This window comes from Aedes aegypti, chromosome 2 (assembly GCF_002204515.2).
Source record: "Aedes aegypti strain LVP_AGWG chromosome 2, AaegL5.0 Primary Assembly, whole genome shotgun sequence".
Lineage (NCBI taxonomy): Eukaryota > Metazoa > Arthropoda > Insecta > Diptera > Culicidae > Aedes > Aedes aegypti.
Window position 1 is genome coordinate 387353003 of NC_035108.1, and position 14554 is coordinate 387367556.

The 14554-nt window shown below is 37.6% G+C and overlaps 1 protein-coding gene across 15 annotated transcripts in view; it reads right to left on the reverse strand.

Moving 5' to 3' along the window:
• Positions 1-411: 411 nt before the first annotated feature.
• LOC5564541 (protein NDRG3) overlaps positions 412-14554 on the reverse strand; it is a 162987-nt gene continuing 148844 nt past the window's right edge. For 10 of the 15 annotated variants that reach the window (XM_021846952.1, XM_021846951.1, XM_021846950.1 and 7 more), the window contains one exon: positions 412-1807. In XM_021846952.1, the coding sequence (XP_021702644.1) occupies positions 1557-1807 (251 nt within the window). In that variant the 3' untranslated portion in view covers positions 412-1556. The other 5 variants (XM_001648842.2, XM_021846947.1, XM_021846954.1 and 2 more) reach the window with 5 other exon arrangements.

The following is a 14554-nucleotide window of genomic DNA, read 5'->3' on the forward strand; positions in this document are numbered from 1 at the left end:
ATACTTTCCGAAAATTCCGAAAAAAAATCAGTAGAAATTCCAATGGGAAATCCAAAGAAAATTCCAAACTAAATCATGGGAGTACCGATGGAAGTTCCAAAGGAGTTCCTAAATACAAAAGAAATTTCAATGGAAATGCTGAAGGAATATCCAAAGAAAATTCCGAAATAAATTTTAATGTATATGTTGAAGAAAATCCAAAGGAAATTTCGAATAAAATTTGAAGGGCATGTTCAAAGACAATTCCGAAAAAAATGCATAAAAATCCGAATTCCGCAGGAAACTGTAAAGGAAATAGAAAAAGCTTAAGGAAATTCCGATGGAAGTTCTAAAGTAATTTCCAATGGAAATTCCGAGAAAATTTAAAAGAACAGCAGGACATGTCCTGATTTTCAGCTTTTTTCGGCTAAAATTGTCTAACAAATCCGGTGAGTTTTGCCCATTTTTACGAAAATACATGATATGTCCTGATTTTCTCAACTGATCAGATGGTATCCCTTATTATATGGATTCTGCCCCATTACCCCGAATGCTATCAACCCGAATCATACTGTCCCGAATGTACAATTATTTCGAATGACATTGCCCAGCGATAATGGGTCATTCGGGGATATGAAATTCGGGTTAATAACATTCGGGGCATCCTGATGGCATTCTGGGAAATAGAGTAGAATCCTTATTTGATGGAATTTAACAGTAGATGGTGGCGATACGCAAACATTTTGCATGGCGCATTTACGTATATCGCCTCGACTTATCTACTCTCATGTACTATCATGCAGCGTAAGGTTTTTTTTAAAACATGAAAACACTTTTTTTATATGACTCAAAATCTTCAAATCAATGTTATTTTCATTTCCCTCGATAAAACATTTTCAAATTCACGAATAGGCAGAGTTGATGATATTTTTTTGTTAATAACGGTTTCAGGCACACCGTGATGTGTCCACTAGAACACAAAAGTGCGAGAAAAAGCTGTGGACGAAAACGGTATAGAAACAAAAAGTGTGAAACTTTAATACATAGAATGTATAACAAAATCTAAGCGTGTACGTGTTCGATTCGAGTAGTGTCGTGCGCGCACTCTTCAGGCAAATAGCGCAAACTTCCTACAGATACTACTGTTCGGCATGAATACAATTAGGCTGATCGAACAGAACCTTATGATGTCAAATGTAACTAGTTCACGAATGCTTGAGTACAAAATCAACGTTTAAATTCCAGGACTCACTTTTCTTCCTAATCAATCCCACTTAACGTCACATGGTTTAAGTCATCAGCAGCAATTATGTGTTAATATTTTAAGCTTCTACCCTGCCCTTCCACCCTTAGATCTGAATAGAAAATATAGCATTCAACAGTACTTTTTCTACCCTATAGCGGCGATTGGTCCACACTTCTTCGCCGTAATCTTCCTCTTCGCCTTCGCCGCCATTATCTTCACATTTGCCCGCCAGGAGCAACGACGACCGGCCCACCGTCCCGAAACCGGACATTATTTTTCTGGTTGGACCGTGGCCGCCCCCGTCCCTCGCCAGGCCCGATATGTATCGTTTCTAGCATGCCACATTCTCCGGCAGAGGGTTCTCGGTTATCCGGATCGCAGCACCGGTCGTCGCACTTACGGGCAGATTGTTGTTCTCGCCGGCCGCCGAAGACACACCACCGCCACCTCCTCCACTGTTGTTGCCATTGTTGTTCCCATTCAGCTTGTCGAACTCTTCATTGTTGTTGTCGATGTTGTCGTTGTTGTTGATGTTGTAGTTAGTTGTTGTATGGTTTATTGCATGCGGTGAAAATGTTGGTGCTGCCTCAACACCATTAGTACGATTAATAGCTGTAGCTGAATAAAGCGAGGTGCGTGTCTTTGATGGGATGATGGTTCGCAAATGAGCTAGTCGTTATAATTTGTCGGTTTTTATATTTTCTCTGGATTTGGTAGAAAATATACACTGATTACATTTAATTAATATGATTTCGCACAGAATTTCATTGTTTGTAAAACTTTGCATTCTTTCGTGTTAAGATGTTTTATTTTTTTGTTTGTTTGTTAAGTTTCCTATTTTTTCTCTATTGTTACAGCCAAATTGAACAAGCGAGGTCTAATTTCTTTTTCGGTTTGGTTCGGGAGGGCACACGAAACAAATTTGCTGAGAGCGGCAGAAGAGCTATAAATGAGCGAGCGAACGTTCAGAAAGAAAACAATAACCAAAAGTCAAAACTGACAAACGGGGACAAAAGGAAGAAACAGTTGGCGTAAAACACAACCAAATGCAAACAAATCGAAATCGGTTATTCTTCTATTCCAAAATGCATTTTTTTTCTATTACGTTTTTTTCCTCCTAACATCCGGTTGACACGAAAGTTTCTAATCAATGGATATTTTCCATACGCCTAATCAATTGATTTTGATCAATAACTTTTCCTAGGTTAGCAATTCGATCGATCATCCCGGAGAAGGTGAGTATAAAGCATTTGGGACACATACAAAATTTGAAACTGAAAACACAAGCCAAACTGTTTGTTGAACTAAAATGTTAATTGAATTGAAATAAATAGAAAAAGTAAGCTTATAGATATATTCGAACTGAATGTGACGATGAGATTGATGAGCTACATTTTTCTCAATAAGCTTGATGAATGTTATGACTATGAGGATGATGTTGATAATGTGATGACGGTAATGACCAACATGCCTATGATGATAAATATGATATCCTAGTCAGAAAGTCTGTTTGATAGCAAGAATTTTATTATAAACCAATTGTTATCAATGATCATCAATGATCAAATATACTGTTGTGATAATACCCTTGTCATCAATATTCCTACTGGCTCAAAACACAGAAAAACAAAAACAAATTATTCGTAGATTTGGGATGGTTCATAAATTATGTCACGCTAAATTTCGACTATTCCGACCACCCCCCCCCCCCTTTGTCACGTTTTTGTATGAGTTCTACGAAATTTTTGTAAGGCTTGTCACGATTGGCTTGAGCCCCTCCCCCCCCTTGGAGTGTGACGTAATTTGTGCATGACCCCTTTCTACTATCAGTATTTATATAGTATCTGTTATTTTTGCTAATCAGCATATTGAAACAAATTGAGAATCTCATCAATAGAGTTGTAACATTAGGAAATGAAACAGTCTGTCATTGACGCCAGAAAGAAACCAAATCGAACAGTAATGGATTACCTTGGCTTTGCTCTTGCCCACAGTTGATCAGTAGAAGGTTTCTGGATTCATTTTATATTGGGAAAGGTATCTAACTTCAAATTACTCGTAAATGAAAGCATTAATCGAAAAAATATTTGGTAGGCGTCCCGGATAAAAACGTATCATTCAGTGAATGGAATAAACCATTAATGTACAATTTAACGTATTGGATACAATACACTGTAGATAATATTTTTTTTGAACACAGATCACAGATTTTTTAGATAAAAAAGATTTTTATAATTGGGAGATATAAATCAGAAATGCCTTTACTCTGTTTAGTTTTTCTCAAAAACAAGTATTTTAATATTACTCGATTACTTTTTCAAATCGACGTTAGTAACTTCCATATGATTTTGAGAAAATTTATTCAGAAGAATCACAAACTGTCTTCTAAAACTGTTTTGAAATAAATCACTTTTATAACATGTTTTCACCGTGAATATTGCTTAAATTTTCCATACAATCAGCTCTCGTTCAAACACTATGGAATTTCTGATATTTCCCACAAAAAAATTATTACAAAATTATAAGCCGATTTATTCAGTTACTTGCGACGTTTTTGTACCAGTGTAAAACCGATTCAAGAGTTTTGATCCATAGTTAAGTCACTTTGTCTCTCCATACAGCGGGGCGGCGAAAGTAGTGGTTAGGTTGCGAAAGTTGAAAATCTTACTATCGTCGTTTTGTTAATCAGGAAATTAAATGTTCTAAAAGTGAAAAATCGATTTGGCTCCGATAGAAATGTGTAGAATTTTGTCTGCGAAAGACGTAAAATCGATAAAGTAAGTTTGTATACTTTTTTGACTTTAGTCTGTTTGAATAAGTTTTCGAGATTTCAGGAATTATTATACTTAGTTTTAGAAGAATAAGTTCAAATTAAAAATTGTTGACATGCAAAAACAGTCATAATACGTTTGCAAAAATTCTTTTTGATCTAAATAATTTAAATTTTGAGTATTTTTGCGACACAGATTTTTATCAACACTGTCTACAGCGTTTCATTTAATTTTACTTCGTTCCATGATCTAAATGACGTTTAAACCATTTTAATCTGAACGACGCGCAATGGTCGGGCTCCATATAAAGGGGTGGCCAAAACTACCAAAATTCTTTTTGAGATGTTTATGTTTTTTTATCATTTTAAAATATACCTCATGTACAGTGTTGTGAAAAACTCAATTTCTCACAACTCACGCTTGAGATTTTTCATGCGTGAGTTGTCAATCATGCAACTCAGCAGTCAAAAAATCATAGGCTCACCTTTTTGACTCACTCTTGAGATTTTTCATGCGTGAGTTGTCAATCATGCAACTCAGCAGTCAAAAAATCATTGGCTCACCTTTTTGACTCATTGTCTCGTATTTCCACAGTTTACTCACACACGGCAATAATTTCTTGTTAGTCTGGTAAAATTATAGAAATCCTTTTTAACGTAAACAACAACATTCGGGTTTCACGAGTTTTTGCCGGGTTCCGACGTGTTTGTGGACATAAAAAACAAAGGATATTTAACGGGAAAGTTGTAAAAACAGGAGTGAACGGAACTTCCATTTTGCCCGGGGCGTTCCATGGCGTTTTTCAACAGCCTACTTGATGGCAAGACGAAGTTTGCCGGGACCACTAGTTTAAAATATATTTAATCACTGTTTGTACACATTTTGATCAAACTCGGTAGAATACAAATAAAATGTGTGCTTTCAGCCCAGTTTGATAACATTTTTAATGAAAAAATAAGTTAGGGGGACTGGGGGTAAAATGAACACCCTAAGCAATTTTCATGTTTTCTTGCTTATGAAGCTATCATATTCTTTTTCAATAGCTCAGAATTGAAGAAGGATGTTTATGCAATGTATTAAGTTGAAATACTGTGATGCAAATAGAATTTTATCAACATTATTATAATTTCGAAAATTTCTTTCCACAGAGTCAATGTTTCAAACATGTGGGTAAAATGAACATGTAACGGGGGTAATATGAACATATACTTGGGGTAAAATGAACATACAATGGGGGTAATATGAACACATGCTGGGGGTAAAATGAACATGTAGTGGGGGTAAAATGAACACCACTCAAATTGAACGGGTTGCGGCATGATGCTCGGCCTCTGGTACATGATTAATGCATATCTCACAGGCATTCCTGCATCGATGGAACGTTGAGCCGCGACCATTTGGATGGCTGTTCATGTCTGTCTTTATATTTCCTCCGGAAAACTCTTGATATCTGATATAAAATCCGGTAGTATTCGTCCTGCCATGGTGTTCATATTACCCCCATCTCGAGTGGTTCATATTACCCCCAAAGAAACAACATATTCCTATCATTTGTTCTAAGAATTTAGAAGATAAAAATACTTTTAATTTCCGTCTACCTATCATCCTTCTTCTTTTCTGGCGTTACGTCCCCACTGGGACAGAGCCTGCTTCTCAGCTTAGTGTTCTTATGAGCACTTCCACAGTTATTAACTGAGAGCTTTCTATGCCAATTGACCATTTTTGCATGTGTATATCGTGTGGCAGGTACGAAGATACTCTATGCCCTGGGAAGTCGAGAAAATTTCCAACCCGAAAAGATCCTCGACCGGTGGGATTCGAACCCACGATCCTCAGCTTGGTCTTGCTGAATAGCTGCGCGTTTACCGCTACGGCTATTTGGGCCCCTACCTATCATAAATACTTTAAAGATATGATGTGCTACGCAGTTTAATAGATTTTTCATGATTTTAGACATAAAAACCTAAAATTTCACGAGTGAAAATTTACATCATATGAGAAAACAGAGAGGCGTACTTTGTTTTTGTTTACTTTTCCAGCTTTTGACAGTTCAAGATCGCACTTGAGTTGTCGAAATAGCTCCTTAGTCTGAAAATTAAGGATGGTGCTATATTTTGCATAGATTTATAGCATAATTACCGTAAAACACAAACCTGTTCATTATACCCCCCCTGTTCATTTTACCCACAGTTCCCCTACGTAATATGTGAATAATCCCTTCTAAAACAATAAAAACGCAAAATAACATATTCAGATTACATATTTCATCGATGAGGGCGATAGTACAAGTTTTGACCAAACTTCATTATTTTCCGACCATTGTGCGACGTGCAAATTAGCAGGGTATAAACTAAAAAGTGTTCAGATTAAATGTGGTCAAACCAACGGGGGTACCCGGTATTACTTTTCTATCTCCTTTTGCTCAGTTTTATCTCTCCTATTACACTTGACAAATAGGGCTCTGCCCTGTTTTGATTTTGTTTGGGATTTTGACTTTTACTGGACTTGTTGTTTACCAATTCGAAGGAGGAGTAAAGGACAAAGATGAAGATTTTTTGGCAGACTTAACCTTGCGAAGTATATTAGATGATGATCAATAGTGCCATCAGGTATGATTAATGAGAGATTATTGTGAAAAATATTTCCAGTTCCAGTTTGTATGACGAACTAGGAAAGATCATGATGATCCGGAATCCTCCAAACATTTTGGTAAAGGAAATTTCAGTTCTATCACACCACACAAAATCTGAAACTAACACGGTACGTAATCTTTCCTGATTGTTATGTAAAGTGAGTTATAACTGAATATTCAACGATAAATAACGGACGGAGTCAAGGAAATTTACATCACGAAAAGATCCTGGATCGACCGGAAGTCAAACCCAGACACCTTCAGCATGGCTTTGCTTTGTAGCCGCGGACTCTAACCAATCGGCTAAGGTCTCACCTGTCAATTTATATGTATCATTTATGACAGAATTTTCTGTGTAAAAGTATGTAAATGAAGTCGTTTTAGATGCAATATTCATAAAGATAGGACAGGTTACGTTTAATATTTGGGATTTTGTTGTCAATGTTGAATATGATGTTTGTCGGAATTATCATTGAGTGTTCCATAAAAAATGGCTTAACATGATTTGCGGTAAAGGCAAGTAACGTTTAACATTAAGTAAATTCAAAACCGAATTTAGTACTATACCATTTAATTCTACTAGAATTTGTATCCTTTGACAGATACGCCAATTTCAACCTCAACTGTAAGGCCGCCTTCAGTGTCGTGTACACGACCCGAGTTGACAGATTTTTCCAACATATAATTGCGTAAACAGAAATTCCATTGAAATTTCGATTTCAAGAAGTGATAAAGCATGTAATTTTGGCAAATGTTAGATTCAAGATTACGGAATATTGCAATTTCCCTAAAGATTGCAAGCAGTTTTGAATCCATTTACATTATTTATCGTTTAATAACCAGTAATAATCCATTTAACTGACAGTTAGAAAATATTTCGTTCCGTGTATATATAAGATGTTTGTTGGTTTGTAGTGCCTAAGTGTATAATAATGTATACTAGGGCGATTGAACTTTTCAAAATGTTTGAAAATCCAATCTCCTATATGCTACTTTCCATCCTTACTATAAAAATAGTGTTCTGTAAAATTTTCAACTTTCTAGGTTGTGATTCAAACGTGGCCCAAAGATAATGAAGGTTTATATGGAAATTACTATGGAGAAATTTTGAGAAATGTTCTAAACGCGCAAGTACTGTAATATAAGAAGAAATTTATCATTCCATATTGAAATCTCATTCTTCAAACCTCAATGAAGGATGTTGCTGAAGAATATTGTTTTGGATGTTTGTACATGTTGCAGTGTTATAATCCCATATTAGGCTTAATAATAGCAAACAAACTCATGAACATCTCTTCTGCTGTCCGTCGGATTGAATTTCTTACTTTAACAAATTTATTTATTATGGATTGAAGAATGAGCTTTTACTTACTTACTTACTTACTTACTTATTTGGCTTTACATCAATTATCTTGATAAAGCCTCGCCAACAATATTTCGCCAATTCCCTCGGTTCATGGCCGCTTCTCTCCATCCTCGACTGTGACCCACGCTCTCCAGGTCCTGGTGTACCTGATCAATCCACCTAGCTCGCTGCGCCCCACGCCTTCTTGTTCCGACCGGATTCGTGGCGAACACCATCTTTACAGGGTTGTTGTCCGGCATTCTTGCAACATGCCCTGCCCAGCGTATCCTTCCAGCTTTAGCTACCTTCACGATACTGGGTTCGCCGTAGAGTTGAGCGAGCTCGTGGTTCATCCTTCGCCGCCACACGCCGTTCTCCTGCACGCCGCCGAAGATCGTCCTTAGCACTCGGCGTTCGAAAACCCCAAGAGCTTGCAAGTCCTCCTCGAGCATAGTCCACGCCTCATGCCCATAGAGGACTACCGGTCTTATGAGCGTTTTGTACATCGTGCATTTGGTGCGGGGGTGAATCTTTCTTGACCGCAGTTTCTTCTGGAGCCCATAGTAGGCACGACTTCCGCTGATGATGCGCCTTCGTATTTCCCGACTAACATTGTTGTCAGCCGTCAACAAGGATCCGAGGTAGACGAACTCGTCCACCACCTCGAAGGTATCCCCGTCTATCGTAACACTGCTTCCTAGGCGGGTCCTGTCGCGCTCAGTTCCGCCAACCAGCATGTACTTTGTTTTCGACGCATTCACCATTAGCCCGACTCTTGTTGCTTCGCGTTTCAGGCGGGTGAACAAATCTGCCACCGTTTCAAATTTTCTCCCAATAATATCCATGTCGTCCGCGAAGCAAACAAATTGTCCGGATCTCGTGAAAATCGTGCCTCGACTGTTAAGTCCGGCTCTCCGCATGACACCTTCAAGCGCAATATTGAACAACAGGCACGAAAGTCCGTCGCCCTGTCGTAGTCCCCGCCGAGACTCGAACGAACTGGAGTGTTCGCCCGAGATCTTCACGCAGTTTTGCACACCGTCCATCGTTGCTCTGATCAATCTTGTGAGCTTCCCGGGAAAGCTGTTCTCGTCCATGATTTTCCATAGCTCTATGCGGTCGATACTATCGTATGCCGCCTTGAAATCGATGAACAAATGGTGCGTAGGGACCTGGTACTCACGGCATTTCTGGAGGATTTGCCGCACGGAAAAGATCTGGTCCGTTGTCGAGCGGCCGTCGATGAAACCTGCTTGATAACTTCCCACGAACTCGTTTGCTATAGGTGATAGACGACGGAAGAGAATCTGGGATAGCACTTTATAGGCGGCGTTTAGGATGGTGATTGCACGATAATTTTCACACTCCAGTTTGTCGCCCTTTTTGTAGATAGGGCATATAACGCCTTGCTTCCACTCCTCCGGTAGCTGTTCCGTTTCCCAGATTCTGACTATCAGCCGATGCAGACAAGCGGCCAACCTGTCCGGGCCCATCTTGATGAGTTCGGCTCCGATACCATCCTTGCCAGCGGCTTTGTTGTTCTTGAGCTGTTGAATGGCATCCTTAACTTCCCCCATCGTGGGAGCTGGTTGATTTCCGCTATCCGCTGTGCTGACGTAGCCATCGCCTTCGCTGTCCTGACCTTCTGTGCCTGTGTTCTCTGCGCCATTCAGGTGTTCATCGTAGTGCTGCTTCCACCTTTCGATCACCTCGCGTCCGTCCGTCAAGATGCTCCCATCCTTATCCCGGCACATCTCAGCTCGCGGCACGAAGCCTTTGCGGGATGTGTTGAGCTTCTGATAGAACTTCCGCGTTTCTTGAGAACGGTACAGCAACTCCATCTCTTGGCATTCCACCTCTTCCAGGCGGCGCTTTTTGTCCCGGAATAGGCGGGTTTGCTGTTTCCGCTTCAGTCTGTATCGTTCCACGTTTTGCCGCGTACCATGCTGCAGCATTGCAGCCCGCGCTGCATTCTTCTCCTCTAAAACCTCTTGGCACTCCTCGTCGAACCAATCGTTTCTTGAGCTCCGTTCCACATATCCGACAACGCTTTCGGCAGCGTCGTTAATGGCTGCTTTGACCGTCCTCCAGCAGTCCTCAAGAGGGGCCCTATCGAGCTCGCCCTCATCCGGCAACGCTGCCTCAAGATGCTGCGCGTACGCATTGGCGACATCCGGTTGTTTCAGCCGCTCGAGATTGTACCGGGGCGGGCGTCGGTACCGTACATTGTTGATGACGGATAGTTTTGGGCGCAGTTTCACCATCACCAGGTAGTGGTCGGAGTCAATGAGCTTTTACTATGAGGTAATAGCTTTGTACCGTTTTGATTCATATTACGGACAGCTTCAAATTCCGGACACTTTACTTCGTATGGAAAACATTTCACACGAAATGTTTCAATTTTTGCCGTTCAAAAGTTCTCACTTTTGAGGTTTTTTTTTAATAAGATTTTTCCATGAATATCTATGCAAGTTTATAATGCCCAACTCAACTACCATAGACATCTCTTTAGTGGTTTGACGAATTCAATTGATGATTTGATTGTTCTATTAATGATTATCATGAGCTGTCCGGAATTCGAATCAAAGTGTCCGGAATATGAGACAAAAGTGAGGAAGCGTCCGGAATAAGAATCATGAAAAGGTCACACATTTTGATTTATTTAAAATTATTTAAGTTGCGGAAGCGTATTCTTTACCCACCATTCGAAAGTTAAGAGTTTTTGACGCTCGATAACGCTAAGGAATCATGCAGAATGATTTATGTTGTATGCTCTACACTGGGTTATACTTCACTGAGGCCTTAAGTGTCCGTAATATTAATCAAAACGGTACTTGCATTTCTCAAAATTTCTTCAAAGTAATTTCCATATAAACCTACATTTAAATCACCAGCCAGAAAGGTGAAAATTTCACAGAACACTATTTCTATGGTAAGAATTGTAAAAAACACATGGGAGATTGGAATTTCAAATATTTTTCAATTTTGAACCGCCCTAATGTATACTTGAGAAAAACTTTATCGTTAAATACAAATTGGAGTATCTGTCACAAAGTTATCACCTCTGCCTTAATCGAACCTGTGAGCAAAACCAATTTATTACGGAATGAATGTCATCAAGCTTGCAAGAAAGCGAATCAAATAAATTGAAGCATATTTTGATTATAGTCATATTTTTATTTTATCTTCGATATTTTTACAGAATCACAAACATAATATCTAATCTAAACAGAAGACTTTACTAAAAACAAATCATGTAAACTATAAATAAAACTTATAAGTGTATCAACAAAAAGTGAGTTTAATTCTTAACGAATTAGAAATTATAATTGCTGTAATAACAAATTTATTCATTTGACACGATGTGACTGAACAAAACACGAAGCAGTTCAAAATTAGAAACATAAAATAATGATTTGATTTTTATTTCTTCAAATGCGATCAGCTATTTGGTTTGATTTCTTCTCGAAACTTTCTCATTCACACAAGCAGTTTAAAACAAAACAAAATATATATTGCAATAAATGACGATCGTATGCGGCGATGGCTTTGTTGTTCGTGTGTCGAAAAGATTCTACTTGATCTGCTGATCGGCTGATTGCAGCTTCTTGGAAACTGTTTGGTTTCGATTGATTTTGTGAGCGTGATTGCATGCAAGACACAAACGGAAGATTTAGTTGATGAACTTCGCAATGGATGTAGCTATGTGATGGTTGTGATTAAAACTAAAGGCACTTAATCAATCACACTCTTTCCTGCGTACAAGCGGTAGCAAAATGGCTGATCTACTGTTATCTACAAAATGAGACAGATGTAATGATTTTTTTGCTTTTGTTTGATGAGACTAAACTTGTAGAAGTAACACAAGCAAAACGCCTGTAATGTGTATAATAAAAGTTTTCTATGTTTGTTTGAAAGATAAATTTCAGTTATTGTGTGAGTAAATATAATCATCTACTTCTAGGCGTATTTTTTTATTTCCCAATTGTATGATAGTATATGGTTATGCATTTGGCGGAATAGGAATCACATTGGGAATACTTTATAAAGTATGCAATATGGGAGCACATTCTACCACATTCTGCCCTAGAAAAAAGTTTTCCACTCGTTACATACATTCAAACAATAATCATACACAGCGTTATATTAGAGCATGGTAACGGCATCAATTCTTAACTTTTCCAATTTTTCGTTTTTTATTATTCAAAAATGTTGTTTGAATCGACGAATCAGATATTCTGGATGAAGAGATTTGATGCTGTTACCATATGATGCAGTCGAGGAATGATATAGTTAATAGCACACTCGAGAGTAAAAATCTGCTGTTAACTCATGACACCTGAAATTTGAACTGTGGCCAGTTATGCACCAACGGAAATCCAATTTTCAGCAAATGCGACAACATCAATTCCAGATTATTCCAATCAGATGAGGTGTGGCGACATCCTTGAAGGTGTAGTAGTATACTGCCGGTTAGGGGGAAGACAGGGTGGTGCTAGCAAGTGTACTTGTGCGTGGGTGCGAGCGTGTCTGGATGGGTAGTGTCTCGGATTATTGCAAGTGACAATTTGAAACTGATGAGCCGTGATGACGGTCGATTGGTTGGTTTGGTTTGTGGCTTGGAGGTGCATTTGGTGTGTTTGTTTTCGGAAAGCTGCAGGATTCTGATTCGGTTTGCTCGCGCGCACTCACACATACATCACGGTCATCATGTTCTTTCGCTCCGTTTGGTTGGAAACCGCTCGTTCTACATAGCATGGGGGGATTTGCTACTATTTGGATCTCTAAAAGTGTACACTTTCAAGTGTGCTAGCACGGGACAGTTTGCCTATTTTCGCCAAAGCGCCAACAGCTAAATAAAAAAAAATGCAAAAAAGAAATAATATTAAAACAGGTGTTCTAAGGGCTATTCTGGTATGGTGCGTAAACAATAAATCAAGCATAGGCTTAAAAAAAATCTGTTATAAAATAAGTGATACTCACTACGATTTCTAAATCTAAAATATAGTTCGATAGAACAGATTGTTTCCTTATATTCAAACTATAGAGTATCATCTCATTTAAAAAAAAACTATAAAAGTCAAAGAAAAACTTCTCTCCAATGAATCGCACGTGTTCCTATATAGCGCACACAGGAACAAAAATCCATCTAAATTGCAACGTAAAGCATGCACGTAAAACGAATGCAAGAATTGTTGCAAATTCACATGTCACATCGTGAAAAACTGCATTAACATCATGTTAATTAATGCGAATTAACGCGTAATTGGTCCATGTCAGATTGCACAATGTTTAGCGAAAATTCTAACTCCGAAACTGTTATTTTTAGAGAAAAATGTTCTTTAAAGAAATTCGTGTTAACCGTTTGGCCTATAAGAATAAAATGTATACTGAACAAATATTTTATTTATTTTCATAAATATTTAAAAAATGAAACATAAATTTCAAATTGCAAAAAAAAAAAACAATTTTTAAATTTTTTTAAAATTTCACCATAGAATCTTGATAGTTAACAGATGTCTGGGACAAAGTTTCATGATGGAGAAATTTTTAATAAAATGGTTTTTCTAAGAACTACTTTCTGCCTATTTTCAAAATTTCGTTTTTTTTTGTCAAAATAAATTTGTTCTGATGATTCAATAAGAGAATCTTGAAATTATTCTGAACTATTATGATTATATGGATAATTTCTCTAGAAGTAGCCATTTTCGAATTATATCGAGTTTAATGCAAAACATATTATTTGAATAATAAAATAGGCTATTTTCGCGATTCTCCATCAAGGAAAATAAGCAAGTGGAAAGAAATATGGTCTTTATTCTTGTAAGCGTTTTATTAATAATGAAGAATCGTGAATATCTAATGAAATTGACCAATTTTAATATTCAAATAGTATTTTTTGCATTAAACTCGATATAATTTGAAAATGGCTACTTCGAGAAAATTTTTTGTTATAAACATTATGGTTTAGAACCATTTCAAGATTCTTATGGCATCAGAGGGATTCCACGGAGGCATGCAAGTCGATTCTGATCGACCATTTCAAAAATATCTGAAACACAGTTTTTCAGTTCCATCTAAATCGTCATTTTCCGATATCAAATTTTCAAGTTGAGTCACGACTAACTTTTCAAAAGGGTATATGTGAAAATGGTTCAAAAATATTCAAAAAGCTGCACAGCAAAAACGGTTCGTTCGATTGTTAGACAACTAAAGAAACAAAGTTAGACAACTAAATAAAGATTCCAAAAAAAATACACACAGCAAAAAAAAATTTTTTTTTTGCATTAAAAAACATCATTTTTGTCACAAAAACTCAAATATCTCAAAACCCTATCGGAATACCAACGTAATTTTTTGAGGGAAAACGGTCCATTATATTAGCTATCTACCATAAAAATTTGGTGATGGTAAGCCAATAAACAAAAAAGTTATGAAATTTCAAATATTTCACAAATTTGACACTTAGTGAAATTTTTTTTTTTCATTGTTAATTTTTTTTAGGACCGCAGTTTGTTGCTGAATTTTTTGTTAAGGGTACCACATGAGGTTAACAAGTTGTTTTCATGATATTTTATTTA